This window comes from Lepisosteus oculatus, chromosome 3, assembly GCF_040954835.1.
Source record: "Lepisosteus oculatus isolate fLepOcu1 chromosome 3, fLepOcu1.hap2, whole genome shotgun sequence".
Taxonomy (NCBI): domain Eukaryota; kingdom Metazoa; phylum Chordata; class Actinopteri; order Semionotiformes; family Lepisosteidae; genus Lepisosteus; species Lepisosteus oculatus.
In genome coordinates, this window is record NC_090698.1 from 5491133 (window position 1) to 5518274 (window position 27142).

General features: G+C 48.5%; 1 protein-coding gene across 3 annotated transcripts; it reads right to left on the reverse strand.

The window, feature by feature from the left end:
• Window positions 1–440: 440 nt before the first annotated feature.
• Window positions 441–25234, reverse strand: hif1al (hypoxia inducible factor 1 subunit alpha, like). 3 transcript variants are annotated; one of them, XM_069186381.1, is made up of 16 exons: window positions 25125–25234; window positions 14523–14713; window positions 13615–13772; window positions 13309–13393; window positions 12858–12973; window positions 11854–11911; window positions 11697–11820; window positions 9429–9535; window positions 8733–8880; window positions 7626–7816; window positions 6637–6794; window positions 6244–6339; window positions 5620–5756; window positions 4947–5040; window positions 4535–4652; window positions 441–3892 (listed from the first exon to the last, which is right to left on the reverse strand). In XM_069186381.1, exons 1-16 carry the CDS (start codon window positions 25148–25150, stop codon window positions 3810–3812), a joined length of 1890 nt encoding a protein of 629 aa, XP_069042482.1. In that variant the 5' UTR covers window positions 25151–25234; the 3' UTR covers window positions 441–3809. The 3 variants fall into 3 exon arrangements, with proteins under 3 accessions (XP_069042482.1, XP_069042480.1, XP_069042481.1); XM_069186379.1 differs by having other exon boundaries at window positions 11697–11911; XM_069186380.1 differs by lacking the exon at window positions 25125–25234 and adding an exon at window positions 16380–16596 and having other exon boundaries at window positions 11697–11911.
• Between the last annotated feature and the right edge of the window lie 1908 nt (window positions 25235–27142).

Here is a 27142-nt window from a genome sequence, read left to right on the forward strand (position 1 = left end):
TAGATGAAAACATCTGTATACAGTACTTAAGTCCTTCATCTGCAGATTTTTCAAAAAGTTCCCCAATTCTGTTTATACTTCTATTTATATATTGCTGCTACCAGTGCAATCATAAAGAGCTTTAACATCTAGGAGGAGACACACCTGTCCATCACTGCACAACTGCCCCACCTGGGTGACACAGGGCAGCTGTCCTGCACCTGCAGGTCAGGTGGAGGAGAGAGGGATCACCTCACCAGCTGGATTCAGGGGGACTGTAAGAGAGGCCAGTATCCCAGAGTGGAATTCAGCCAGGGCACCTGGATTCACACCCCTACCCAAACAGAATCAGGGGCTGTTTAATGACCCCTCCCTCACAGCCCTGAGAGCTGTCAATCCTTTAACTGAAACTTGCACCTGACATGATTATTAAAAAAACAACAACACATTGAGGCAACAGCTGCAAAAAAAAGTTTTTATTCCTAGCTGGTAAAGAACACAAGTTTTTAACAACATGACATCATTTATAAGGAATGAAATCACATTTTAAAGGATACAACAGTCATCAGAAAATCATCTGCTTAAATGAGAGAGAGATTTAAAAAACGCAGTCCCTCTCTGTAGTGTGCGTTCTGGGTGGGTGAGTTTTGTTCTTCCGAGGGGTGATCGCTGCCCCTCCTTATAGCTTTGGGAGCATTTATTGGTATTAAAAGATGATTCAACCTTGCATTGTAAATGAGTACAATTTGTAACAGCGATCTGGAGGAGCAAAGAAGTTTTGAATTCACATTAACAAGAAAATCAGTCAATATTCTCCAATGTGTGGCTCCGAGGTAAGGCCACTGCATCGTGGAAGGAAAACATTCCTCTAACGGACTTGGACAGAACAAGTTAAGGAAAAAACAACAACATTCTTTTACCATAGCCATGTTTAAAATACTACATTTTTCATCAGAACTGGACTAATAAAAATCAACAAGAAGAATTAAAATACCAGAAAGCTGTGTTTTGCAGCCAGCATCCCTCTTCTAGAGTTCATAATGGAATGCTCTTTTGTAAAGGGCCACATGAGCGAGATTCATTGTTAACTCAACAGCACTGGTCGCAAGCCAGAAAAGCTTTTGGAAGGCCTTGTACTTGTGTTTGTTCTGGCTAGCAGTTTGGCATTTTAAATTTGAAGAGTGTTTTTGTTTTTCTCGGCTGTGTACCCTTTTATGCGACGTGGTCACCAGACCAGCACCCTAAGGAGCTGGGCTTGGGGGTGGGAGCACGTTTCTGAGAGGGCACGCCCCCCCCCCCCCCACACACACTGCACGCGATCCCCAGTGCGGCGGGCGTGGGCGAGACTGGGCCGAGCCTTTAACTCCAATCGCACACCGAAGGATCCCTCCCCTCTCCGTGCAGCAACGGAACCTGCCTACAGCTGCCCACGATTTCCTCACACGATTTCCCCCTTAAACGAGCTCGATGACCGCGGTCATCTAGGTACCTGAAGCAGTATCAATAGGAGAGCCGCTGCGGTCGCTGGCGGAAGCAGCCGCGATCCACGCTTGACCAGAAAGACGTGTCCGAGGCGTGAGAAGCAGGAGCCCGACTGCCTTTGTCCACCCTCCTTTCCCACTGTGTTACCCCCTCCCCCCTCCCACACTGCCTGGGAGAACAGTGAGAAATCTTCACACCCGCATGGAGGATGTTGTGCTATTCATGCATTTTCCCTAGGCTGACCTTGAAGACCTGACCTCTTCTCCTTGGAAGACATAAGCTGTGTGACAAACCTACTACTGAACTGTGAGCCAGATAAGTCAGGCTCACCAAGATGTAATTAAGACTGCAATATACTCTAACCCTGTCGGGCCAGGTCTACTCACAGCTTTCACTCAGTTTGCACATGGGACCTAGAGAACTTTGGGGCAAATGGCTTCCTCTGCCACATGGCAAAGCTCAAGCATGTTACTGCCCCTCCTGCAGTAACAAAGGGCGTGGTGATGCTCTTCCTGTTTTCATGCCAAAGCGTGGATCATTCAGCTTTGCGCTGCAGTTTTCAGCTCGCCTTCAAATGAACGATCTGGGGAGCCTTTCCCCTGTTGAGTTGAGAGGTAATGTGACCCCACTCGTGGAAACAACCCCCAAATTTCAAAAGCTTAATGCATAAGGTTTTTTTTTGCTTATTCACAATCACAAAGCTTCACATAACCCTCTATGGTACAATGTACATCTCTTCCTGTGGAATCTAGGTGTAATGTGTTATCTCTTGCAACTGGTTTCTTTGAATACAAAAATCTGAAAAATAAACTGTAGCTTAGACTGGTGTTGCACTCCTGTTATGCCACACACACACTGTCGCTTTTAATATGCACTTGTCAATATACATGGAACCACAGAGTATACATTTTCACAAGTAGAACAAAAAATATCAAGTAAAAAGTATCTAAAAAAACATTATAAAAACAGATGCCACTGATATTGTTTTTCTTTGCGAGGGTTTTCCTTAAAACGGTTCATGCTTTTGGCAAACCTCGATTAAAATACAACTTGTTTGTGTGCGTTAAGTAACCAGGACAGCCCATCTTAAAACGCAGGGAGGAGTATCGGCTTGCATTTATCTGTTTCTCTGCTCCAACGCCCGAGTCTTCATCATGTTTTTCATCGTGGCTGTATTGCGTGAAACCCTGGCTCTTTTTCAGATGCTAGCTCTAAATAAAGTTAACAGGTCTCAGGTTTTCAAAACCACTGGATACCTGGTTTTTGTTCTCTGCCTCTGCAGTAATGTCTGCGTACTCGGGCTCAAGAACAGTGAGAGCAGATCTCTCATTGCAGCAATGCTGGTCACTGAGGGATCTGGAGCACTGAGGTCGGGAAGCAGAGCACCCGGAGTCACCTCCTTCCCCGGTCTTAAGTACATTTATTTGTCACTAACAAGGCTGCTCAATGTGACAGCGCTAAAAGAAACATTCAGGATGATCATACAGTACCTAGTCCCTCTCTGACTACCTGCCCCACTGTGACGTTCTCAACGCCAAAACGCTACAGCATTCACAAAAGGTCTTCCGACACCAAGCATGTTGCCTAGAAAGTGTAAAATGCATTTGTTCCAGATTTCTCTCGTGCGCTGAAATCATTTTGTGGCTGCTGCGTCATATTAATAGGAGTCTGATTATTGTATGAGCAGCTTTGTTAGTGACATATATGCGTCTGTATGCTACATATACACACACATATATAAACATGCATTCAGAACGGAGAGGTATGTCTCCAGGTGCTGGCTTTTGTACTTGACGACCACATGATTCCTGACTGGTTTTCGCGCAATGTTCACATGCATGCTGGTTTGCAGAGAAATTGTATGGCTTAGGTGATGTAAGCCACACTGGACTGAGGTCAATTCAGTTAGCACCAGCATAAAAGTAGCACCAGCATAAAAGTAGGAATACATTCGATTTTGGACAGCATTTTAAAATACAGGACTGAAGTGCCTGTACAGTATCGCCTGTTTTGTTTAGCGGTGCACCTCGACAAATATCCTGAGACGAAGGGGCGCCATGCTCTGGATTCTCCCCTTTCAGCTCTAGCGTGGGCTCTGGCAGGTGGATGTCCTGTCTTAGCGTGACATCACTGAGGGTAAACCATCTGCTGGGGACACAACTGGACAACACGGGGCTGCTGGGCAGAAACTGAACGCTGATGCCGACGGCCGGCCGGTGGGTTAGCGCTTTGTCGAGCTGTCTGAGGTGTCGGGGCGGGGCGGGTTGGGTGGGATGGGCTGCCCAGGCGACATCCAATCTCTTGGCTGGACTGTCGTGTGGAGGGAGGGGGGGGGCGGCGTGGCCAGTTCAGGTCAGAGGTGAAATGGGCCCCGCCTCCAGTTCGTGAGTCAAAGGGTCTGGCGGGCGGGACAGTAAGTCGCTCATCAGGGCTGTGAAGAGCCGTGGGAAAACAGAGAGGATGAGCGAATAAGACTTCGAACCCCAGCATATTAAAACAGGCAGTGCCACATCTATCACAGAGCCAACAGGAGAGGATACTGTGTCTTGCATATTAGCTGTGCATGCGCCCCTTTGAGGCAGATGTTGGTGTGCTCGTATTCTCTCCATGATAAAGGCTGGTTACTTTGATGTGACAGGGCTCTGTAACTAATCGTAAAGTTCTGGTGTAACATTAATATGTCAGAATACCACCCTGGTTCTTGTAGTACAATTTCACTCTTCAGTGAGATGTTCTTAACAAAAAAGACTTTCAGTGCCTTTTGTAGAGGATAAAAAGGATGAACTGCATCCCTTCCATTGAAATCACTCCCACCCCCCACATATCCTCTACATGAGACATACTGGGAACCGTTCTGATGGCGATATCGGCAAGGCTACTGTATGTTATCTGTTGGCGTTATTTGGCACAAAGATGTAAGATTCAGTTAAATGAGGCCGATGACAAAGTTCTTGCCAAGACAGATTATGCGCTTGACTAGCTGCTGCATCATCTCATTTCTGTCTCAAGCGCCGGCGCTCCCAACAAGCTCCGAGAGCACCCAGCCCTCTCGGTGAACACGGCTCTGCCGTACCTGCCGAGTTGCACAGCCCCCTCTCCCCTCCTACTAGCGGGTCATCGGTATTCAGGAGGCTCTTGGCGAGCCTGAGCTGCTCCAGCTCGTCAGTGCTGTCTCCGTCCACAAGAGAGCCCTGGAATGCCAACACGCACCTGTCAGGCTACTCTACCGTCTTCGTCCAAATGACAGCAGACACTTTCCCATCCTTTATGTTTTGCCTTGCAGTAAAAATGCGTTGATATATTTTTATCATGTTCATTTCCTACCTAACCGGCCTACACATAGCTTCTGCAGTATAAAACAGGAATAAAAAACAATAGTCAACTTATTACAAGGATATACGAAAAATCGTTAGTTCATTCACGTCCCTGGGGGGCCCCCCGACTAACTGGCCTGAATCTGCCCCACATGCAGTGCCCCTTCTCACCAGCAGGACGTCATGCAGGAGCACCTCTTCCTGTCTCTTCCTTTTGTCTGGGGACGACTCCTTCAAAGGCAAGTCTTCATCCATCTTCAAGGTTCTGCGGGGGCACACCCGCACGAAAGATATGAGAAAGAGAGATACTCCGCTTACTCTGTGGGAATCGCAGGTGTGGTCAGGCTGGATGCCCAGCAGATATACGCTGTATGTGGCCAGGCTGGTGAAGGATCTACTGGATTGTGATCTGCTGTACTGTAAAACGACGACTGTGAGCATGGGAACCAAGTCCCAGGCTGTGTACTTCTGCAGCTAAGTAACATAATTTGGCTAGGACTGGACAGCGATATTCTGAACAGCATGTGGAACCTCACAAAATACCGTAGTTAACTCATTTTGTCCTCGGCATTGCCCTGGGTGATGCACGGGCACAAAAACACGTTTGTGTCTGTTCGGCTTTTTGGGGCATCTCCAAACTAGGAAGCAGACAGGCCCCAGTCATTAAAAGGTAGCTCCTTGGGGAAGTCAACGAAGAGCCACACGTGCGAGTTGCAGCATTTCAAGATGAGGTGATATACATGTACCCTGATGAGTGCGGCCGCGGCCCTGCTGGAGCAGCTGTGGCAGGGAGGCCAGTGGGGGGGGGCGGGTTGTGTGCTGTTTCAAGAGAGTGAAAAACTACCGTTTCCTGGCACCAGGGGCAGCTGGCTCCAGGGTGGGGGGCTCAGACTCTGGGAGCTGGGCCAGGAAGGTCAGCTGGAAGTCGTCATCCATGGAGATGTAAGGGGCCAGCATGTCCAGATCGAGGGCCTCATACCCCTGTGAAAACACAATATTAGTGTGCTAGGAAAGAACAAAACAAACACACTATTAGGTACTAGAAATCTCATCTTCTCTCTGCCAGGCTGATCCTAAAGATCAGAATTGGATTTGGCCCTGGCAGTTCTTTCTTCTTTTAACTCATCCAAACCTTCAAGGCCACATTGGCAGGAGTGTTGCAAGACAAATACAAGTTCGTTCCTCTTCGCGTCTCAATTTTGCAGCATTTCTGCAAGGTTAAGAACTGAAAATGAAGAGCATGACTTCAGGGGGAAGAGAGGCGTGTGATATTGCAAAGCCACTCATCACATCCCAGGTCATCACTGTGCTGAAACACACACACCACACTGGGCTCATAAGACACTAACACGCTCCCTGCAAGTTTTAGGACGTGGGCTTTTCACCCAGCTTTTTTTAAAAGTTACAACCCACTGCCCCCCAAAAAATACCCTGCATCAACCCTCGGATGTCGGCTTTGCACACGTACCTCTTTGGCAGCGGTGGGTTTGTTGTCATCGTCCTTACGGACAGCAAAAAACTTCTCCACCGAGTCCATGTCCATCGGCGACTCATCTCCAGAACTCTGAAACACAAAGGGGGTTGAGCAGGAGCTGAGCCACTGATCTCTCTTTAATTATTCAACGGAAAGAAAAAGCAATATATATACACATCACTGCATCAGTAAACGGCTTCGGAAAGTCATTTGCCATTTCGGGGGAATCCTTTGCAGAGCTTCCCGTCGGGATCGCCTGACAGAATCGGAAGCGAACCACTGCTTCCTGCAGAACTCCTCCTCCGAACCGAACACCGTTTCCTTCTGCGATAGAGAGCGGACCCCCGGCAAGCCCGCCGTTCGGGGCAGGGAAGCGTCCCGACTCACCGAGGAGGGGGAGGAGCAGGTCTCCCGGGAGGGGGGCCCGTCGAAGATGGGAGACAGCAGCTGCCGCAGCTCCGGGGTGCAGAGGTCCCGCGGGGACTCGGGGACGCCGTGCGGGCTGGGGGGCCGGCAGAACGACAGGTCCTTCAGCTCCCCCGGCTCTGTACGGGGGAGAGGCGCCACAGTCCGTGAGAGCAGCCACGCCGTGCACGGGGCACGCAGGTCTGGGCGACGTCTGAGCCGTAGCTGCGTTCCCCGTTTGTGTGTTATTGGTCAAGTAGCCAGCAGCTCTGTCACCCTGCAGCTCACTGCTGGAGCCCACTGGAGCTCAGCAGGTGTGAGCCTGCCCAGTACCTGGATGGGAGACTCCTGGGAAAGCTGAGGCTGCTGCTGGAAGAGGTGTTAGTGGGGCCAGCAGGGGGCGCTCACCCTGGGGTCTGTGTGGGTCCTAATGCCCCAGTATAGCGACGAGGACACTATACTGTAAAAAGGCGCCGTCCTTCGGATGAGACGTAAAACCGAGGTCCTGACTCTCTGTGGTCATTAAAAACCCCAGGGCGTTTCTCGAAAAGAGTAGGGGTGTTACCCCGGTGTCCTGGACAAATTTCCCACTGGACTTTACCAATCATGGCCTCCTAATAATCCCCCTCTCTGAACTGGCTTCATCACTCTGCTCTCCTCCCACTGAGAGCTGGTGTGTGGTGAGTGTACTGGTGCACTATGGCTGCTGTCACATCATCCAGGTGGGGGTACACACTGGTGTGGGTGGAGGGGATCCCCATTACCTGTAAAGCGCTTTGGGTGGAGTGTCCAGAAAAGCGCTATATAAGTGTAAGCAATTATTATTAATTATTATAATTAAGTAGGCAGCCTTTTTCGAATCAAACCGCTGCAGGAACTGCTTGGGAATAAACCTGCTTTGGGATCTATTATTCGGAAAGAAGCGACCCAAGAGCAGCCGTGCCGGGCGCCCGTGTGCGAGGGGGCCCCACCTGACAGGGGGACGACAGCGCCCCCAGAGGCGGGGGCCAGCTGGGTCAGCTCCTCCGGGCTCTCCTTCAGCTTCAGGAAGAGGCAGGCGCTGGTGTCCGCGGCCACCCCCTCGTCCTCCGGCTCGGGCTTGGGTTGCAGGAGGCGCTCCGTCTGCTCCACGGAGAACACCACGTCGGGCTGCTCCACCCCACTGGGGGAGAGAAGAAGGGGGGCGCCAGCGTGAGAACACGGCGTCTCCCTGCACGCGGAGTGGAGATGCGAGACCCCGATCGCTGTGTAACTGACACATGCACGCAGACAGATTGATCAGCGGGGCCACAGCTTCATGCAGACAGACGGCTCTCTTGATAACTGTGCCTCTCGTTGGACGGCAGATCATTCGCTTACTCCAGATGAAATCTGACTAGGGTGCAGTCAAGCTTAATGCTAATCAGCCCTTTAGAGCCCTACATAAAAAATGACTTTAGTTTAAGATTTTAAACAGACTTTACTGTACCTCGGAGAAATTAGAGAGGATTACAATTCAGGTCCGTGTCTTAAATGCAGTATTGCTTAAGGATCATTAATTCACCTCTTCCGAGAATGCCAGCATATAAAGTCCTTCTGGACGGCTATAGTGCAGAAAACACTCAAACATCTGGATATATCAATCTCTTTAACAGCTATTACTTGTATTCTGGGGGATCTAACTTTAAAATTGCAGTTCGGTGTAAGAATATATCTTTGACTCTTTGTATTGTTGCTAAAGGAGCTGTCATGCATGGATAATACAGGGCTATCCCAAATGACATGGGTCAGCGAAGCTGCTGTACAAATTCAACATGGAAAGATTGCTAGGTAGAGTAAATCAATTTAAACAGATATGAGGCTCGTTTGAGATTTATCTCAATGGCACCAGAGACAGAACGCTGTAAAGGCTGAGTTGTGTAAGACAAATGGAGTGGAAGGAAATTAAAACGTGCAGTAAGTAAACGAAGGAAAAGAGAGGTATAAAGGAAATGAGACGACGGGGGAACGTTGTTTTATAAAATTAAGACGTCCGCCAAAGTCGAGGGGGTGGCGGAGGGGGGAATGAAGAAAAACAGATGGGGCTGAGACGACCGTACCTGAGGATGAAGTTGAGGCATACCACTCCCTCCGGCTGGGAGGTCTTGCCGTTGTAGATGACGGTGGCCTGGGTCTCGGCCCACACAAAGCCCCCGTTCTTGGCAAGGAAGCGGTAGTGACTGGTGGTCACCTGGCCCTTTGATAGCACTGCAGGCAGACAGTGTTTGGACGCTGTTACTTCAGTGGTGGAGAGGAAAGCATGGCCAACCTCTACAGTATATCCCCCACAGATCATGAGACTAAACTGATAAACAACAGCAGTCTGACAACTAACACCCCACAGACATAGAAGGGCGTTTTGGAAACGAAGAAAAGATCGATCACTATAATAATCGTATAATGGATGCATTTGTAACTTTGTTCCTGACTTCCGCTAAAATACAGCTAGAAAAACAAGTCACAGCCATAAGAACAGAAAAGGCGCAATCTCTTTTCCTGGAAAGAATCGGTTTTGAACACTAGCTTCCCCGCACATAGCTTCCTTGTGCAGTGTTACTTGCTGTTACTCTGACTCTCCACACGGTGGAGTTTTATCTGTACTGTACCGGTAACGTTCCACGTCGTGCTAATAGAGCCCCCTTCTCCTGAAAGCACTATAAGGCCTGTGTGAATGCTGATCACTGCAACAAGCCAGAACACAACTGAACCTCAGAGAGATTCAGCCCCCCTCCCGACCGGCCTCCTCCGACACTCACAGGTGTGAAGGCTCTTGGTCAGGTGATCTGAGTCCAGGGCGTGGTGATACTCGTAGGCAGAGCGACCGATCAGATCCTCAGGCTTGTAGCCCACAAGCTCAGTCACCCTGCAGGCAAGGAAAAGTGGGAATAAGCCAGAGGGAAGGGTCAGTGAGTCCGGGGATCACAGCTGTAGAGATGACGTGGCAAGTTTCGCTTTCAGTGGATACCGAGGTATTTGACCCTGTCTAAGGAAAATAAGGTAAACAATAGCTGATAATGAGTTCTAGATCAACCCAACTACTAAATACGGTCCCAATACTTGGGAGACTACATTCTCGCAAGGCCAGGGCACCTAAATGTGCCCCCCTTCCAGTCTTTAATGCAACCAGTGTCAAAATTATGCTGGTTTGCTATTTGCCCTTTAAAATGGTTAGGGATCCTGCACAATGTGATAGTACTGCACACCGAGGAGCCAAACCACAGGGAGCAGGTAAAAACGCCAAGGGGTTTCTTAATTTGAACTACAAGAGAGGGGTGTAACCTGAAAGTCTCACATTACAGGCCTGTCACACTGCTCTGCAGGACGGTAGACATTAACAATCCCCACCACGGGGAGAAAATATAAATATATATTATTATAATATAAGAAAAATCTGGCAGAGACATCTCAGCCAAACTGACTTTTATTTCTTTAAGGGAACAAAGTCAAGTAAAATATAGTAGTCGGTCTGAAATCAGATCACAACACCAAAGGACGGTGGTAAGCAACTGGGCCTAGGAGGGCTTTAGAAATGAGAACGTGTAATCTAATTACAATGAATTTTCATTTCTCTCAACGCAGACGTTTATTCAATTTTTTAGTTTAGTAGCTAATTGGAAAGGTGAAAAGACCAGCAGGAAGGTTACGTGAAGCACAAAGCAGGGCAAATCCAGGCACAACAGTACCAAGCAGTATAATTCTCTGTCATGGTGCAGGGTCTGACGCAGACAATCACTTATATCTATAATACAGAGTCATTTCACTTTGGTCTTCTGGGGGATGGGGTTGTTAGTCAATGTTTACTATAACAGGACCTACTGAAAAAAAAAAAAGACACTGAAAAATGATAACAGAAATGTTCTCTGCTATTGAGAAGTTTTTTTCAGGACTTATTATGTAACAGCCAGCCTTCTCAAGTTAAGCACATGCTTGTTGATTCTATAAAAACACGTCACGCCCAGGACTGCTGGCTGAGGTGCCCGCCCGTACAGTGTCAGCTAATCTCATTGGAGTACAACTCATTCTTTCTGTACGACGAGAACACATTGTGACTCGGCACTCACAATAAGCATTGCTCATTGCTCCTCCCCTCCCCCTCCCCGGAGACCTGGCCCGTCTGTACAGAATGTTCACTGCCCTGTGTTTATCACTCAGCTGGCTGGGACCATGTGCTAGGCAGCCTGCCAGAGCTGAAACCACACGTCACACTTCGGTGGCCAAGTCTGCTCCTATTGCAGCAGGCCAAAGGACTGAAGAGCGCTCCTTTAACATCACAGATTTCTGCTGTTTTGGAGTGTCGAGCTCCAGACTCGTGCTCCAAGTGATGAGTGCAAAGGGGAAACAGACTTCCTGCAGCCTGGGGGTACAGTGGGAAACACTCTGTACTTTTTACATGCTCTTAGTTTGTGATGGGGACAAATTCAGAAGGGTAGATGGAAGGAACATTCTTAGCCACAGTAGTTATGCCTTTTTTCATCATTATTTTATAACATTTAAATCAATCACGCTTTCTTATGAAACAATCCGGATATTTTCACGGTGGAGTTTAATTTATACTGTACAGATAACAGTACAAACAGCAGGGCAAAGAAGGGATGATCTGTCAACCATGTGGTGTGCTAGCTTCGAGTACATCCCCGAGACAGTGTTAGATGCTGTGTTTAGTACACATTCACAATTGTTACTGACTTGCGATCTCAAAGTAATCCAAACGCTAGGGAAAGCGGACTGAGGTTAAAATGTTTTACTGTTGCCTTTGTTAAGAAATGTCTATTTACGCCTGTGGCTTTGTTCTCTTCAGATCCACAGCTTTTCAACTACAGACACAAAGTACCGATCCAGAACAAATATGATACTTACTAGCAGTGTGAAGCTGTGACTTTATTTTTTAAAGTTCTCTGTGCTACAAATGAGATAAACACCCAGCTCCCGTGTTACAGGAGTTCTGTTCCACAGGCGTATCTGCACCCTGTTACAGGTCCCTGGATTCGCAAGGCCCAGCTGACAGGACGCTAAGAGTGACCGACCTGCCGTCGCAGTGGGTGAACTTGAGGTCCAGGCTGTGCCGGCTGAGGAAAGTGCTGCTGTCCAGAGGGAACTCCACGTTGGAGGGGTGTGGGATGGGCTCACACAGCAGTGTGAGGAAGGTGAGGGGCTGGGGGGGCAGCGCAGGGCAGTCGGCGGGGGGCTCCTGCGCCCCGGAGCTCTTGTAGGTGTGAATGTGGCCGGTGCAGTGCAGCACCTGGGAGCACAGGGCGGAGAGAGGATGGAGAGGCGCCGTGTGAGCATAAAACATACTCTTGCACCCTGAACACCCCCCGATTTCATGCCACCAGACGTCAGACACACTAGTAAGACCTCACTGAGAGTCCTGTGCACACAATTGTGTCCGCCATAGGTTAACATCTTAAGAAAAAGACATTGCTGCTCTGGAATATATCTAGAAAAAAAGCACACCAATACACTGCAAAGCACTGCAAAGAAGACAAAAAAGGAGGAAACAGTGACTGAGTGCTTACGAATATCTGATGCTGAAAGTCATTTTGAACAGAGAAGATTGCAAGAACAACAGGAACTACTAAAGATAATATAGCAAAAACAGCAAATCCCACAGTGTTCTAGCAGATGTTCCAAGAGCCAAACTATGCTGCATGAAGCAATGTCACACCACAAACCAGTAAACACTGAAGGGCCATTTGCCAGTACCTTAGTATCTGGAATTTAACTTTGCAACTACTAAAGGCTGCTGATGTTGGACTTGTGCCTTTTATATAAAATACATGCTCAGCTTTGCACACTGTCCCAGTTCTCAGGCCAGGGTAGTGGAGCAGCAGTGCCTGTGAGCGCTGTTGGAGAAATTAAAAAAAACCCCTCTAACCTGTCGTGTGCAGCAGGCCCCTAATGCGGGAGGAAATAGTGTCTGATTGCTTACAAATATCTGAAGCTGAAAGTAATGTGGTTTAAAATTCACAGGATATGATTACAGTACTGTGCAGGCTGTGAGCAATTTAACCTGCACTGGTAATTTTCTCTGATCAACTCTCCAATGGGCTTCACTGAATTTGACTACAATGAACGTCACACGAACAGTAGAGACTTTCTACTGTGACACTGAGGGCCTCTCATCCCCTAATAAGGGTGATAAGCTTCCAGGACAATTTAAGTTGTGTCTCAAGGTCACGCGTTACCTTATAAGAGGCCGATTTGATGTTGACGGTCCGGCCCCTGCTTGTCAGTGTGCTCTTCATCCTAATGAAGAAGCTCCTCTCTGTCGGCACATCTTGATTCTGCTTCTTGGAGAAACCTGAACACAAGCACAGGCGTGCAATGCACAGCCAGGCAGAGAGGCACAGACCCACATAAGAGGGAGAAATCCACACACGTATCTTTGTAAACATACATACAGGGGGTTCCATAGCTTTTTAAGGCATAATAACCATTCCTCTGTAAGGCCCTTGGAATTGTATATATTCTGGATTGGGAGAAAATGTGCAAGTAAAAGCTCCGGTTTCCACACACTATATCTCAGTACAGCTGTACTGTTCAGTCTTCAGACCACCACTCCAAGTGCTATACTGATATTGACCTGCTGCATGGGAGTCTACACGAGTCTCCCGCGTTCAGACACCCTCCTCTCACCTGCTCTGGGCGTTAGGGCATCCCGCAGTTCCTCCTGGTCGCAGGGATGGACAAAGTCAAACACGCTCTGCCCCAGCAAGTCCAGCTGAAACACCAGCGGCAATACGTGAGGCTCACAGACACAGTATCGCCAACACGTACAGCTCGAGCTTTCTAGGTACGCGGGGTTTTTTCCGCGGACTGCAAGCGCTGCATGGCTGCACAGACGGATGTTTCCCATGGTCCGCAGCATGACCTCGGGCACCGTTCCCGCTCACTCACAACAAGCGATCCCGGAGCCCAGAGCCGGCCGGGCAGCCTGCGTACCTGTGTGATCCCGATGTGCTTGCTGACGCTCTCCGACAGGTAGACCATGTCTCCCTCGGGGGCCAGCACCATGACGAACCCCCCCAGTGCTCGCGTTAGGTATCCATCCATCTCCTCCTCCTCCTCCTCCTCCTCCCCCTGGTCTGTCTTCAACCCGCCTGCATTGTCCAGGAGAGAGGCGCCCATTAACCCCACACCACGTGAGCAGAGGCTAAAATCATTCAATGAAACGAATACGAATTCAGCATCCTGGTCTGGAGACTGTGAAAAGGGCCCTTTTCTAAACACATACAGGTGCATAAAACTGTGGCTTACTGCCGAGCCAGATCTCTTACGTTGTTTTGCTCTTTCAGACCTAAACGACTGCTGTTGTGACGGATTTAGGAAGCGAGTGGTCTATACGTGCACGCTTGTAGCTCACCTAAATAAGAATAAGCAACAGACCAGATTAAAAAGAAGTAGCTCGAGTAGGGAGCTGCGTCAGCATGCGTAGGCTGCAAAGGAACAAGTAATAGGTTTATTCCTTAGCTGAAAAGAGAAGAAAAGAAACACAACGTTTCGGAGTCACACCCAAAAAAAGGCTCCACAGCCGAAACTTTTCTTTTCTTTTCAGCACAGGAATAAACCTTTACTTGTTCCTTTGCAAATTAAAAAGAGCTGCTCAAGAACAAAGGAATGGTTTATTTTTCCCCCCAAACTCACTCCTGTGATACCAATATCAGCCTTCTGTGTAGGACTCTGGGTCAGGCCCTGCTTAGCTCACATGGTCCAGCTTCTGCATAGAGCTCTGCCTGGCGCCCGGCGCCGTGCTACACAGAAGGCTGCTCATTCTCTCCTCGGCAGGGCCCGGCGCGTCCGCGCGCCCTCATCCGCCTGTGCGCGCCCACCTCCGAGCGCCGGCCCCCTACCTGCTTGGAAGAGCCGGCTCATGCGCATGTAGCTGAGGGTGATCCTCATGATGGCCGCCTTGTCCAGGTGCGAGGTGACGCGGCGGGGCAGGGGCAGGGTGTGCGCCAGCTGGTAGAACACCTCCGTCTCCTGGCTGCGGCGCGAACGGGCCGCGTCCCGCGAGCGCACCTTCCGGAGCTCCGAGCTCGGCCTGCGGGGGGGGGAGCCACAGGGTAACGGGGTACACAGGGTACTGCTAATGGTTCAGGCGCAGGCTGCTGAGGAGCAAGTCAGAGGTTTATTCCTGTGCTGGGCAGAGAAGAAAGAAAACGCAACGTTTCGGCCGTGGAGCCTTCTCGGGTGCGAGGAAGAAGCTTCTTCAGCTGCTCACGCCTGAAGAAGGCTCCACGGCCACAACGTCGCGTTTTCTTCTCTTTCCTTCACGGAATAAACCTCTGACTTGTCCCTGTACTACTCATACACAGGCGTGCTCTTTCTTTTCACCCCAGGCAGGAGGTGGAAGTGGAGCAGGCGCTCTGCGGCACACAGCTGACAACTCTGCCCTTCAGGAGCAGCGCAGAGAAGGAGGCCAGCAAGTTGGGTTTCCTTGTCAAGCGAAGGCTTTAAAACCACAGAGATATTCCGAGGTTGCAGCCTCAGGCTCCGCACTCCAGACTCTAGAAGCTGGTACAGATGCAAACAAGAGCAGCAGCGACAGGTTTTTAATTCCAGTCCTCGAACAGGACTTGTCGTCACGGTCGGGGGATGAACCCGGAGCCCTTCACAGTAAAACATCCCAGCTGAACCAACATCCCTATTTCTGGATTTTTTTTTTTATGATGAAGCATAAAAATGTTTTTGGTCACAAAGGTCTTTTTTTTTTTTCGCCTTCCAAGTTACGGGCAAAACGCTTAACGCTTCTGTCAGATGCACTGTTTTTCCAACACCCCCCAAAAGGGATGGTTTGAAGTTCAGAGAGGCAACACGTGTCCAGGCGAAACAGCTAGGCGTCTCTGTGAGGTGTCCCCACACTAGACCGTGGAGAAAACCCACTGAGGTGCACTTCTTTTCACGCTACATTAGGAATCATTCTGATAACCGTGCCACAACACAAAATCAACTGTGGAAAATGTCAAAGTGTCAGCGTGCATATCATCAAAAGTGTTAAATATGGACACTATTTTACTTGCACACACCAGGGCAACTAGTGTATATGTACATCAGATTTACACTGGGCACGTCAATGAACAATCTTGTACAACAGGGTGAACTGGCAGTGCGATGCAAGTGCTGCTCTAGACAAAAATGAAGGATTGCATTTCTCCCTTAAAACTAAAAAAACACTTTTATAATACCAGAAATAACAGGGAACAGCTTCACCACAGTTTAAGAAAGAACCGCAATTATCATTTAAGGACCTCAACATATTTCTGTAGAGACCACAGATGCATTTACTTCTGTTCACAACAAGTTAAAGTTACACTCACATTCTCACCACAGTGTTTAGATACAGAAAGATCGCACGTCCGATATACCTGTAATCGCCTGCTTTTTGACATGCCAGCCTTATAAATAAAAGACAACTTCCATTTTCAAACACAAAGACAAAAGAAACTGCACTCTCCATACCAACTCCTGCTCTTTGATAAACTACTCCAGAAAGTTTGGCTTCAGAGATAAAGCCCCAGTTGTTTGTCCCCTATCCTGTTCAAGCTCTCTCTCTCTCCCTTCCCCCACATGAAGCTTAAGCAGAGAGGAAAAAACACCTCCAGATTCACGTTTTGCACTCCAGTATTACACATTTCCACAACCACACAGCTGAGCTTTAACACAGCAGTACCCTGAACACCAAGATATTGCCCACTTGTATTTCTTACATGGTTCAGCTTCCCAGTTTCAAAAGTGCTAAAAGGTCTGAAGTCCCAGTCTTCCTTCCTCCCTGATCCTCTCCTGGTTCGGTGTGAGTGCACACAAACTTTATTGCCCCCGAGCCCTGCTCCTCCTCTCCCTCCCTCCCCAGCTGGTCTAGGCAGCGGAGACAGAGGAGGGGTCTGTTGTGCAGCCGAGGACATCTGACCCTCCTCCTTCTTCATTCCTCTCTTTGACTTTAAAACACTCGCAGCTCCCCACGGTGAGCTGAGCTTTGAAAACAGGCCTCCCGCTACCCCCTGCAGGCGGCGCTGCCAGCTTTGCGAATTTGTACCTCCGCACAGAGTCCCGAAGGGCAATTTGGCAGCGATTCCATGTTGAAAGCAACTTGTCATTTAGACACCTGGTCATTTTCATGGCAGTGAGCCCAGAACTTTTAGATGCACAAGCCCCCAAATCGCTTGGTATGGTCCCATTTAATACCCAATACTGTAAGGGAATGTCCTGCCTCTTTCCTTTTCTCCCATCAAGCCCTTTTGCCTTCAAGACACTGAACACAACAGGCAATTATCCCGTATACCGACTGCAGGATCATGGAAAAGTAGGGCTGGACAGTACAACGGTGAAGAGATAGAACTGCCGCATTCAGTTAAGGCAATTCTCTCCTTGCCACACATGTGTAAAGGACAAACACTGTTTAAGCCACATTTTTCCATTTTATTTGTTTTCCTGCAATTTGCTAACCTGTTTGGAAAAACAACATTTTGAGGCTGACTTGGCAACTTTCAGATCCCAAACTCTGCCAGTTCAAGTGGTTGAGGAGGGAAGGGTCATCTGGAGAAACCCATAGCAAACAGGCTGCGTGCCTTTTTCTCCAAAGCCCGCTTGCCCCGCAACAACACATTTGCATCCCATTTCCTTAAAAGCAAATGCAAACGTTTCGAGGTGTGGACCTTGGAAAGGGGACAGAGGCAGTTGTGCTACAGAGAAGTAGGAGGACTGGGCAGCCGTGACGAGTAGGGGTTTGGGTCTGGGGTTCAGACCCCCAGCTAGGGGCGCTACCGTTGTACCCTCGAGCAAAGATATTTCATTTACGTTTACTCCTGGAAGATACCCTGCTGTAACCGAGTGTTCTCCAGGGGTTCGTCATAAAGGAGAGCTGTTCCCCACTCGTTTATCTAGAAAGATAAAGGATTAAATGGATTTTTCTTTAAACATCTGTGTTGATCAGAAAGAAAAACAAAAAAATGTGCTCTTGACCATTGACTTCAGATGTTCTCCTTCTAGACAGGACTCATTCCAGCAGTACTACAGTGACTATCCAGGTGGATGCTGCACACTGGTGGGGGTGGAGGGGATCCCCATTGCCTGTAAAGCGCTTTGAGTGGAGTGTCCAGAAAAGCGCTAAATAAATATTATTATTATTATTATTATTAAGTGTAGTGGCATATGACCTAATTCACTGCCTCAGCCATCCTTATCAGCTCCACTTATGCCTGTTATCCCTTCCAGCAGGACATAAGAGCAGGCCAGCTTCCTGCTGCACTGCTTTCTTCGACTGTGGGGTGTCCAAGGGATTTGATTGTCCAGAAATGCTGTGTCTGAAGGTATGCATTGACTTAAGCAGCCCTTCACATCATCTCAACCGGTGCATAAAGAACCAGCCCCCGACAGACTGGGGATGGCAGCATTCTTCTGTTTTCAAACACAGCAAAAATTGTCTTATCCCCCCCCCCCACAAACAATCTCTGTGCTTGTGGTATAAACATCAGCCTGGTGCACAAGGCCAGCTACCCAGGTGTTACTGTGTTTGTGCTTGGCGGCTTGTCACAGTTGTTCATTTTAAGTAAGGGTCTGTACAAATAGGCACACAGGGGAATTATAAAATGGGGATGGGGGGGACGGGACATAAGGGAGTCCAGATTTCTGGGAGCCTCCCAACAACATGGGTATAGGAATTTGGGAAGACTAATCTTTCATTTAAATGCAGCCCACTGAAGAAGCAGTGGCCTGGGGCACTGTGAGGGGTGTCAAAGATGAAAGGTGCCCTTTCTACAAAGGGAAACAAACTCCCCCCTCTCCTCTTGAGCAGTGCTGGGTAAGGCCTCATTGTTCTATGTCCTACCAAAACAACCTCGAGTCTGTGACGTCAATGAGGGGCAGAGGGGAAGGGGGAGGGGTAGCCGCATGCTTAGAGCCTATGACCCTTAACCCAAGGGCTACGCCTGCAAATTTTCCAGAACAACCTGAAATGCAATAGCTGTGCTGAGCCATTCCAGAGTAGCGCAAGAGCTAACTGGGCTGGCCTACGACTCCTTACAAGTCACGAGTGGCAGAAAGCAGTGATTCAATGTGCTTTTGCAAAAAATAGAAAGGAAAAGCCAGCACAGGAGCAACAACAAAAACAAACTGAACTCCTTAATAACACAATGAGACATGGAGGATGGAAATACCTCTTGCGCAACCACATGGAGAAGGAAAGAAGAAAAACAATAAATGTCCCTTTTTTATATTTGAACAGCGTGACCGAAAATTGTGTTGCAATAAGGTTACCAAATTATAGTCTGTTGGTCTGGCTATTTTTTTCATAGCCAATTAAATAGGACTTTTTATACACGTAACATGCTGACGGGCCCAGGAAAGCAGTCTCTGAAAGAGTCACGCCCCTGTGGTGGCTGGATCTCAAGTGCTCGTACTGTGAGCTCGTCTGCTCGGAGGCCCAAAAAACAACAACTTCATCTTCAAACATAATGAGATAAAATACAGCTAAAAGATGGCTATATTGTCCTGTGAACATTTCTTGTGGGGGGGTTGTATTTCAAGAGCAAGGCCCATGATAGGAGGATAAGCATAAAAGGAGATGAACGACCGGGAAAACATCAATGGGGTGTTTGGCCCTCATAATGAATAAAACTCTCCCTGGTTTGGTTTAAGGCAATAGCCCAGAGCTCTCCAAACCAACTGCCCCCCAGCTCCGGCTGAAAAAGGCATGTCAATTGTGTTGCAACTATATCCTTCGATCAGACAAACCAAAGACAAAAACCGCAGGCCTATCCCTGACTCTTACACAAGACACAAACACATAACATGGCAAGAACGTGGCATTTTAAACGACACCAAAAAATCCAAATCGCCCTTTACAAGCAATTTTGTTCTTGAGGGGTCTTTCTCCTGTGTTCGCTCCTCAGTCTGTTGTTCCATCCCTCGGGTCTTGGGCTTTCACCAGACTGTGCTGCTCTTTCCCCAGTGAGCTGGCGTTAATTCACCAGAGATACGATTCCTCAGCAGTTTGAGGTTTTTGTTTGAGCCTCACGGTTTTGGTGCAGGGCGGGCGCCTTGTATGTTCATGGTCTGTGACAAACAAGAGAGCGTAGCAACTCTAGAAATGAAAGAAAGGTGCTACTGCATGTCTGAACGTGACCTGAGAGCCCCTGGCCCACGAGACCTCTCCCTGATTGGTATGCCCCTCCTTTAAACAGAAGGTTTGCTACTTTAGGATAGCATCTTTAAACTAGAATAGGACACAGGAGATGCAGTACAACATGAATGCAAGACCAAGGCTTTTGGAGTCTGTTTATCCTATTTTTAGTGCATTCCTTGTGGGAATGCTGTTAAACCGGGAGCAGTCCGGAGCCTGGCCCTCCCCTTCTCTCTGACCCCGACACGCAAGAGCCCATCCTGTCTTAGTGCTGGAAAGCTTTATTTATTTATTCAATAGAGCCACACGGAAAAGAAAGGCCCGGCCACCAGAGATCCAGTTTTAGTGACAGAGAGAGAGAGTGGGAGTGGGAGTGGGGTCGAACGTGACTGTGAGCGTGGAGAGAGAGGAGAGGAGAGGAGAGGAGAGGAACAGCCTGGGTTCACCGAGTTCGTCTTCCCTTCACACACAGTGCTAAGATACGGGCTCTTCTCTCTCGCACGTTACTGCCATCCCACTGGCCACAGCCCAGAGAGCAGAATGACTTAACTGGCCGGACTGTTACAAGGGAAATCTCTTGCTTTCCTCTCTCCTTTTAATGTCTCTGTTTGAGGCACGGAGCCAAGGCACTCCAGCGGGACAGAGAAAGTGAGTTAGGAGACGGGAAGTCTTTTTTGTGGTTTTCTCTCACACATAGGACAGGCTCAAAGACACAAAAGTCTAAGCTTCCATATTTACTGTTGCAGAACACAAAAAAGCCAAATTATATGCATAATCCAAATTGTCCGGCATGTCAGCAATTAAAGCAATAGAGAGTAACAATAATATATTATATATAATATGTAAGTAATATATATCAACGTGTCCTGATGCTTTCCATTTTCAAAGGCATGAATGCAACCTCCAATCCATCCAAATCTGCATATGGCTTTTAACATGATTTTAAAGACCTACAAAATATTTTAAAAAGTGGCACTGTGCTCAGGCATTTTCAGAGGACCAGGGAATTCCTGAAGGTTGAAAATAACTGTTGCAGCAGAAACATGTAAAGCTCCTGGGATCAGATTTCGGTTGAATGCTTACTTCTTAAACCAGCTCAAGCGATCCTGTCCAGGTTCAAGCGAACTTGTTCTTTTCCCACTCTGTCGTGAGTGCAAACTGATTTGACACATTTTTGCCAGTTTTTCCCCCAATTTTATTGAGAAGCTCTAAATGAGAGCTTTAAAGGGCCCCCAAACTACATTTTTATCTGTCTCACGCACGCAGATATGGCCTTTTTAAAGTCAGCATACCGACAAGGACAGAATGTGCTTTAACCAAAGTTGTAACCTTGAGAATTAAGCCCAGAGCGTCTGGTTTTGGAAAAGCAGCAGCCCTGTAGGCTGAATACATACGCGCCCGAGGACCGCCTTCCCAGACAGACTGCAGGGCCACTGCAGCCCAGAGAACAGAATGTTCTCAAGTAGCTGCAGCAACAACTGCCGAGACAGACTCCAGAACAGGGCGAGCACGCGCGCTCACTCTCGCGCAAGTAGCGTCCCTGCCTCCAGGAGTCCCGGTCACAAGCCGGCAACCAGCTACGTGTGCAGCTCCACAGACATTTCATTCATTAAAGCCGTGAGGCACGCAGACCCCAGGCTGGCTGCATTCCAGATTGAGAAAAATAAAGAGTCAAAGGGTTCCAACTGTTTATTTTTTTTACCCCTCTCCTATTTCATTTAATAAGGAAGGCTATATTATATTAAAAAGGCAGGCTAAGTCTGGCTTTTCTCCCTTACCTAACCAAACAGACGTTTTCATACAATATCGTTGCTGTGTCAGGATCTGGTTCACCCTTAAACAAGCTGACAGGACTCGATTACTAAGTTCCTGAATGCGGGTTAAGACGGGACTCAACTCGGGCAGCCTCTGCCTGGCTTGGACCTGCGGGGATGGGAGGCGCAAGGTGCTGCAAGTCAGCCAGCTGAGTCTCCTCTTCCTGACGCAGAGGTCAAGGTGTTTTTGTCCCCTCCTAGTTTGCCCTTGAAACCTGTAATCTTGTCATGACAGTTATCGCTCCAGACAGCTGGACATGGGTCAGAGGATAGACCGAGAGCTAAGAATATCCAGAGTGGGCATTTTAGCCCCGGCACTACACGTTAAAGACACACACACACAAAACAACCTCCTCTGGGCTTACACTGCTCCGTTCTTATCTTCCAAGTCCAAACCTTGCTGTCCCTTAAACTGGCAGAGCTAATATTAGCCAAAAGGCCAGTTCCCGGTGCAATCGGGAGAGAGCTACCGACCCACAGTGCTTTGGGACAGCACTTGGACTTCCTCAGCACTCCAGACCTGCCAACTGTTGGCAGCCATCAGATCCAGGAGGGGGGGGTTAACTCAGGAATGATTTACTTCGGTACAACGTGTACCGCTCACAGCAGGGGCAAGAGTTCACTACAGCCACTCCAGTGGGTGTTGCCGAATTGTACATTTTATGCGGTTCTTTATTTAATTGCGATAAACGTTCTGTTTTCCTCTGCCGAGCAGTTACACTGCAGAAATGGCCTTATACTCTCTTCCATCTGCCCCTTTACTGTTGTGGACACACGTATGACTAGCACTGCAGACTCTGTGATTTGGTGTCAGGGAGCTTTCTGGAGAAAAACAGTCCTGGATCTTCTTCACTACCGACTTTCAGCGCCACAAACAAGATGGTCTTCTACTCATGGAGAACTTCTCCGTCACCTTTCACCCAGCTTTTACCTGTCCTTGGGCATGTGAATGACAGTGCGGCAGAGACTGCAGAGCACAACAGACTGCAGATGTGACCGCCAGACTCTGCAGGCACCTTGTACCCATGCATTTCATTCAATCTTCATCTACGTCGGTCTCAAATTTATAATAAACCAACTGGCATCTAAATTCTCCAGGAACTTCAGTCACACGCTGATCAGCTTTTTGCTGGCACTTCTCTAAGCCTTTGTCTCCAGATCAGCCGATGTACGTTTCAATAAAAAGTCCGATGTCCCCCAAAGAGGGCCCTACCTCCCGGAGTCCAAACTCAGAGACATCTGTTATTAATCGCATGCCGACTCTCCTGGCACACCAGTTAGGCACTTCCCATAGCCTGGGCCTTCAGCGAGGTTACTGTTTCGCTGTACTGTAATTTGATGTTCGGATGACGAAGGGAAATGGCGCGGTTGAAATGTTTTGCCCAAAGGTCAAATCCAGAGGTCATCCTGCAAAGTAACTCTAACACAGGGTCTCTCAAAAGCCACCATCTACTTGAGATGTTTCCCCCCCCCCCATCTCTTCCCTCAGCTTCTCTTTACCTGAACTGCAGCTGCTTAAAACGCAGGTCTGTGGAATTCCAGTACTGCATGATGTGCGTTAAACTCTTTCACGGTCACGGATGTTGACTTTTCATCTGCTTAACAAGGCGCGCAGACTCAACGCCACGAGCTCGCTAATCATTTCCACCGAGTTTTCAGTCTGTAACCACTGGCCAAGTACAGCACAGAGGGACAAAGAGGAACAGGCAGCCTCGCCTAACGCTTCAGTCTTTAACTTGGGATCTCGGATGTTTTCGAGGTTGGATTTTGCCCGTCTTCAGGCCCATTTCTCGCTCGGCGCTGGCTATGAGGGCTCATAAGCTTTTGATTCCGATTCCTGTGACATCAAATGGCCTTTGGTCTGATTTTAGGGTACATGCATGGCGGAGGGGAGCGGGGGCTCTGTGCCTCAGGATCTGCGCCTGTGGCTGGAAGGTTGCTGGTTCAAATCCCGCAGCCGGCAGAGGAATCCTACTCTGTTGGGCCCCTGAGCGAGGCCCTTAACCCCAACTGCTCCAGGGGCGCTGTACAATGGCTGACCCTGCGCTCTGACCCCCAGCTTCTCTCCCTGTCTGTGTGTCTCATGGAGAGCAAGCTGGGGTCTGTGAAAAGACAAATTCCTCATACAAGTAATTGTGTATGGCCAATAAAGTGATGTTCTTATTATTATGGGGGATGGTGGAACACACGGAGAACTGGACTGTGAAAATCTGTGCTGGCTGTTGTAACTCCTGGCTAGAACTCAGCCCCACAAATCTGGTTTATAGCCGAACTGCCACCTAACCAGCTGTTACAACAGGCTGCAGTCCCTGCTCTGGGAACCCCCAGCAGAAGCCTCTTCTGGAAACACAACAGTGCATGCTGGAGACTTTATAGACTGTAGCTCTCATGCTAACCCCGTTGATTAAAAGGAGAAGCGCACTGCATACAATTAAAACGAGCTCTGTCCGTCTCTTCTCAGGCCCAGTTTGTTTCCGACTGCAAAGTTTCTCCATTCCAGCCTTGCAGCTTTTGGCTGCTTCAGGAAAGTACACCTCCTGATGACCCTGCTCTTCTACTTCAAACGTTTTTTTTAACCTAATTACTAACTATCCATCCATTAGCAGGAATCAGTTTATTATAGTAACAAAGAAACGAAATTAAAACCAAACCAATTTTCAAAATTGCTCTGCCTCGATGTTATTTATTGCTGATTGCAATGCGCTGTATCTCGGCCCCCTCTCCCCAGGGCACGTCCACTAAGCACAGAGAGTCCCTGCGAGAGGCTTAAAGCACCAGCACGCACGCACACGGCCCAACGCTGACCATCCAGCAGCGCGTCCTCGCGGTCCAGCCGCTGACACGGCGCCTGCGCGCTCCCGGCCACGTCGGAAACCCAGTGACCCAGTGTTTCCGCCGGACTACCACGCTCTCTCTCATGTCGGAAAGCACTCCAGACCAAGACTGCGTTCTCCGTGCATTAGGAAAAAATCGATCTAGCTGACACCTGAAGCAGACCCGCCTGTTCCCCCCTGTAAAGTGGACACAGCTCTTCAGCACCTTTAATGATCATTCATTAGGAGTGACTCTCTGGTCTTTTCATGTATCACAATTTACCCATTTGTGTAGGTTGCCCCACATACTCAAACATCTCATGAACGAGAGAGAGGTCCACAGCAGATTGAAATTCATGCTGCGAGCCTCACTACGGCACAGCGCAGCGCTGGGCCTACACTTAACATTTACAATGAGGAACACATCGCGGTCCGACGCTCTTTTCTTAAACTCCCAGTCTGACATCTGCAAAACATATATTTAAAAAAAAAATTCCAACAAAACCCTTGTATCCCCTGCACGGAGTTCCGAAAATTGGAGTTGATTCCCATTCAACGATCTGCTGCAGCTGGCTGAACTGCATATAAAAATGACATATTTACAGGCACGTTTCAAGAAAACAGACCCTTGCAGCCGTGCAATTAAACTGATTTTCGGCAAGGCAATTCAAAACAAAGTCTCATGCATCAAAACAGAATAAACCTTACCTCGTGCCTTCCGATTCCGTCTCCATCGCCAGTGGAACGTGCAGTAGTACACTTTGTTCTTTTCTGCGATCCGGTTATTATTGTTTACAAGCTTGCGCCTGCGCACTAAGCACAGATGCGCTCCACCCTGCAGGCGAACGTCACCGCCCTGCTTTGCATAACCACGCCCCCGATTCTCCCCGACGCCCCGGGGCCCGAGTTTCAAGAGTGCTCTCTGGCGCTCCCTAGCGGAATCGATGGAAAACAGCGGCTTCAGCAGCAGACAGAACGTATGTGAGCTGTTTTGTTTCTTGTAGTTGTAACTACAGGTTTTACATTTTTGGAGGCTTGTAAAGTGAAATATAACTAAACCACGACTTAACTAGAGTTTAAGTCACACAACTGGCTTCATATAGACGACATTTGTGTTTGTATTCACAAGCAGGCATCACAAATACATATTGTAACGCTTACGGCGTCCAGGCACTGTGTAAGAGCCGGCGTACCAGAGCAGGTGATGTTACCGCCCTTCCCTGTGATAGCAGGACTACAGCTACTGGGTATCATTTTCATAGATGTATTTGCCGTTACACCGAATATCAAATGTACACGTTTGTGTGCCAAGAAAACACGCTCTTAATGCAAGTCCTCCGCACTACTGCCTTTCTAATGAAGAGCCCGCTGACCCACAGAGACGCTCATTTTGCCCTGCAGGGCCCAAAGGAGGCGTTTGCCAAGCTGCACAGAAGGAGGTGCCGTGTCAGAAGGTGATGTGGAGGTTTTGTCAGACTGGTGGTCTGAAGCCGAACAACGAAAGGGTTTCGGTGGGCTTGCCGCCGAGTCAGGGAACAGGTAAGGCGACCACGGGGACGGAAGATAATTGATGGAGTTTGAAATGAAAGTTCAGGAGGGGTGACAACAGCCGAGTTCGATCAGACTCGGCTGTCAGTAATGAGCAATCACTCCCGATGTCATTTCCGGTCCTGGAACATCAGAAATACTGGACGTGATCTCCTTCTCTCCGTCACGTACGTCTTTTTGCATCCCCCCTCCACCCCTGCAGCTGCCCCTCGGTCACTCCTCACTCCTCACTCCTCACTCCTCACTCCTCACTCCTCACTCCTCAATCTGCGGGAGGGTCTGAGGTGGTCAGCCCTCAGCCAAGCGGGACAAGCCAGGTTTTCACTAAACACTCCATAAGTCTTTCAGGACACTTTCTTCTCGGGTGAGGTTATTCCTAGTGAAAGCTCGTTATGCACAAAGTCTTTCAAACAGCTGAACAAGTGCTTATGCTAGTTTCAATAGCTAAGGAAAAAATATGTTTTCTCTTTCTTTATAAGATGAAATGGTCCCTTATAAGGGTCCCCAAAGTGAAAGCTTTTGATTTCAGAATGTCCACTGTTCTTTTATCCCCACTTTGCTTATAATGCACTGAGATCTTAACGTTCAAGGAGCTGGATGTGCACATTCTTCCACTTCATAAAATGAGTCATCATTTTTATTTGGGTCTTAATCTGACTTCAAGTTTTAGGAGCATGGCCCTCAAAGGTGCAATTGTACTGAGTCACCAACTCCACACCTTATAGTTTCCCCTCGTCTTGAAGCTTGCCATCCAAGGTCTGCCCACAGGTGTTCTAGGAGCATGGAATCGCATGGGGATGAATTCCTAACACACTACACTGACCGTTGTGCAGTTGGAGTCCACTGAGATGCAGGTGGTCACCCTTCAGCTCAGCTGTATATTAACTAGTCAAGAGTGAAACCAGATCTCCCGTGGTGTGTGTAGTTTTGGACAGAGTGTGTGTGTGCATACATGCACACGTCCCAGTGTTAGAGCTTAGTGTATAGAGTGTGTTTGTATAGATCTGGTGTGATAGACTAGGTGTGTGTACAACAGGGCAAGAGTGTTTCAGCTCTTCAGTATTCAAGTGGATATTTGGTACATTTACTGGTCATTTACTGCTCAATTATATACCGCCTAACGAACAAGAAAACCAAAACATATGCTCAGATACTGTTTTTTATATCCAGAAATTGGT

Excerpts from the sequence above, each read along its gene's own strand:
- hif1al (XM_069186379.1), bottom strand. The coding sequence starts at position 25,150 with ATGGAGACGGAATCGGAAGGCACGAG. Across the intron at positions 14,714-25,124 it reads ACGGAATCGGAAGGCACGAG|GCCGAGCTCGGAGCTCCGGA; the intron begins GTAAGGTTTATT and ends CCCCCCCCGCAG. Across the intron at positions 5,757-6,243 it reads AACCCACCGCTGCCAAAGAG|GGGTATGAGGCCCTCGATCT; the intron begins GTACGTGTGCAA and ends GTGTTTTCACAG.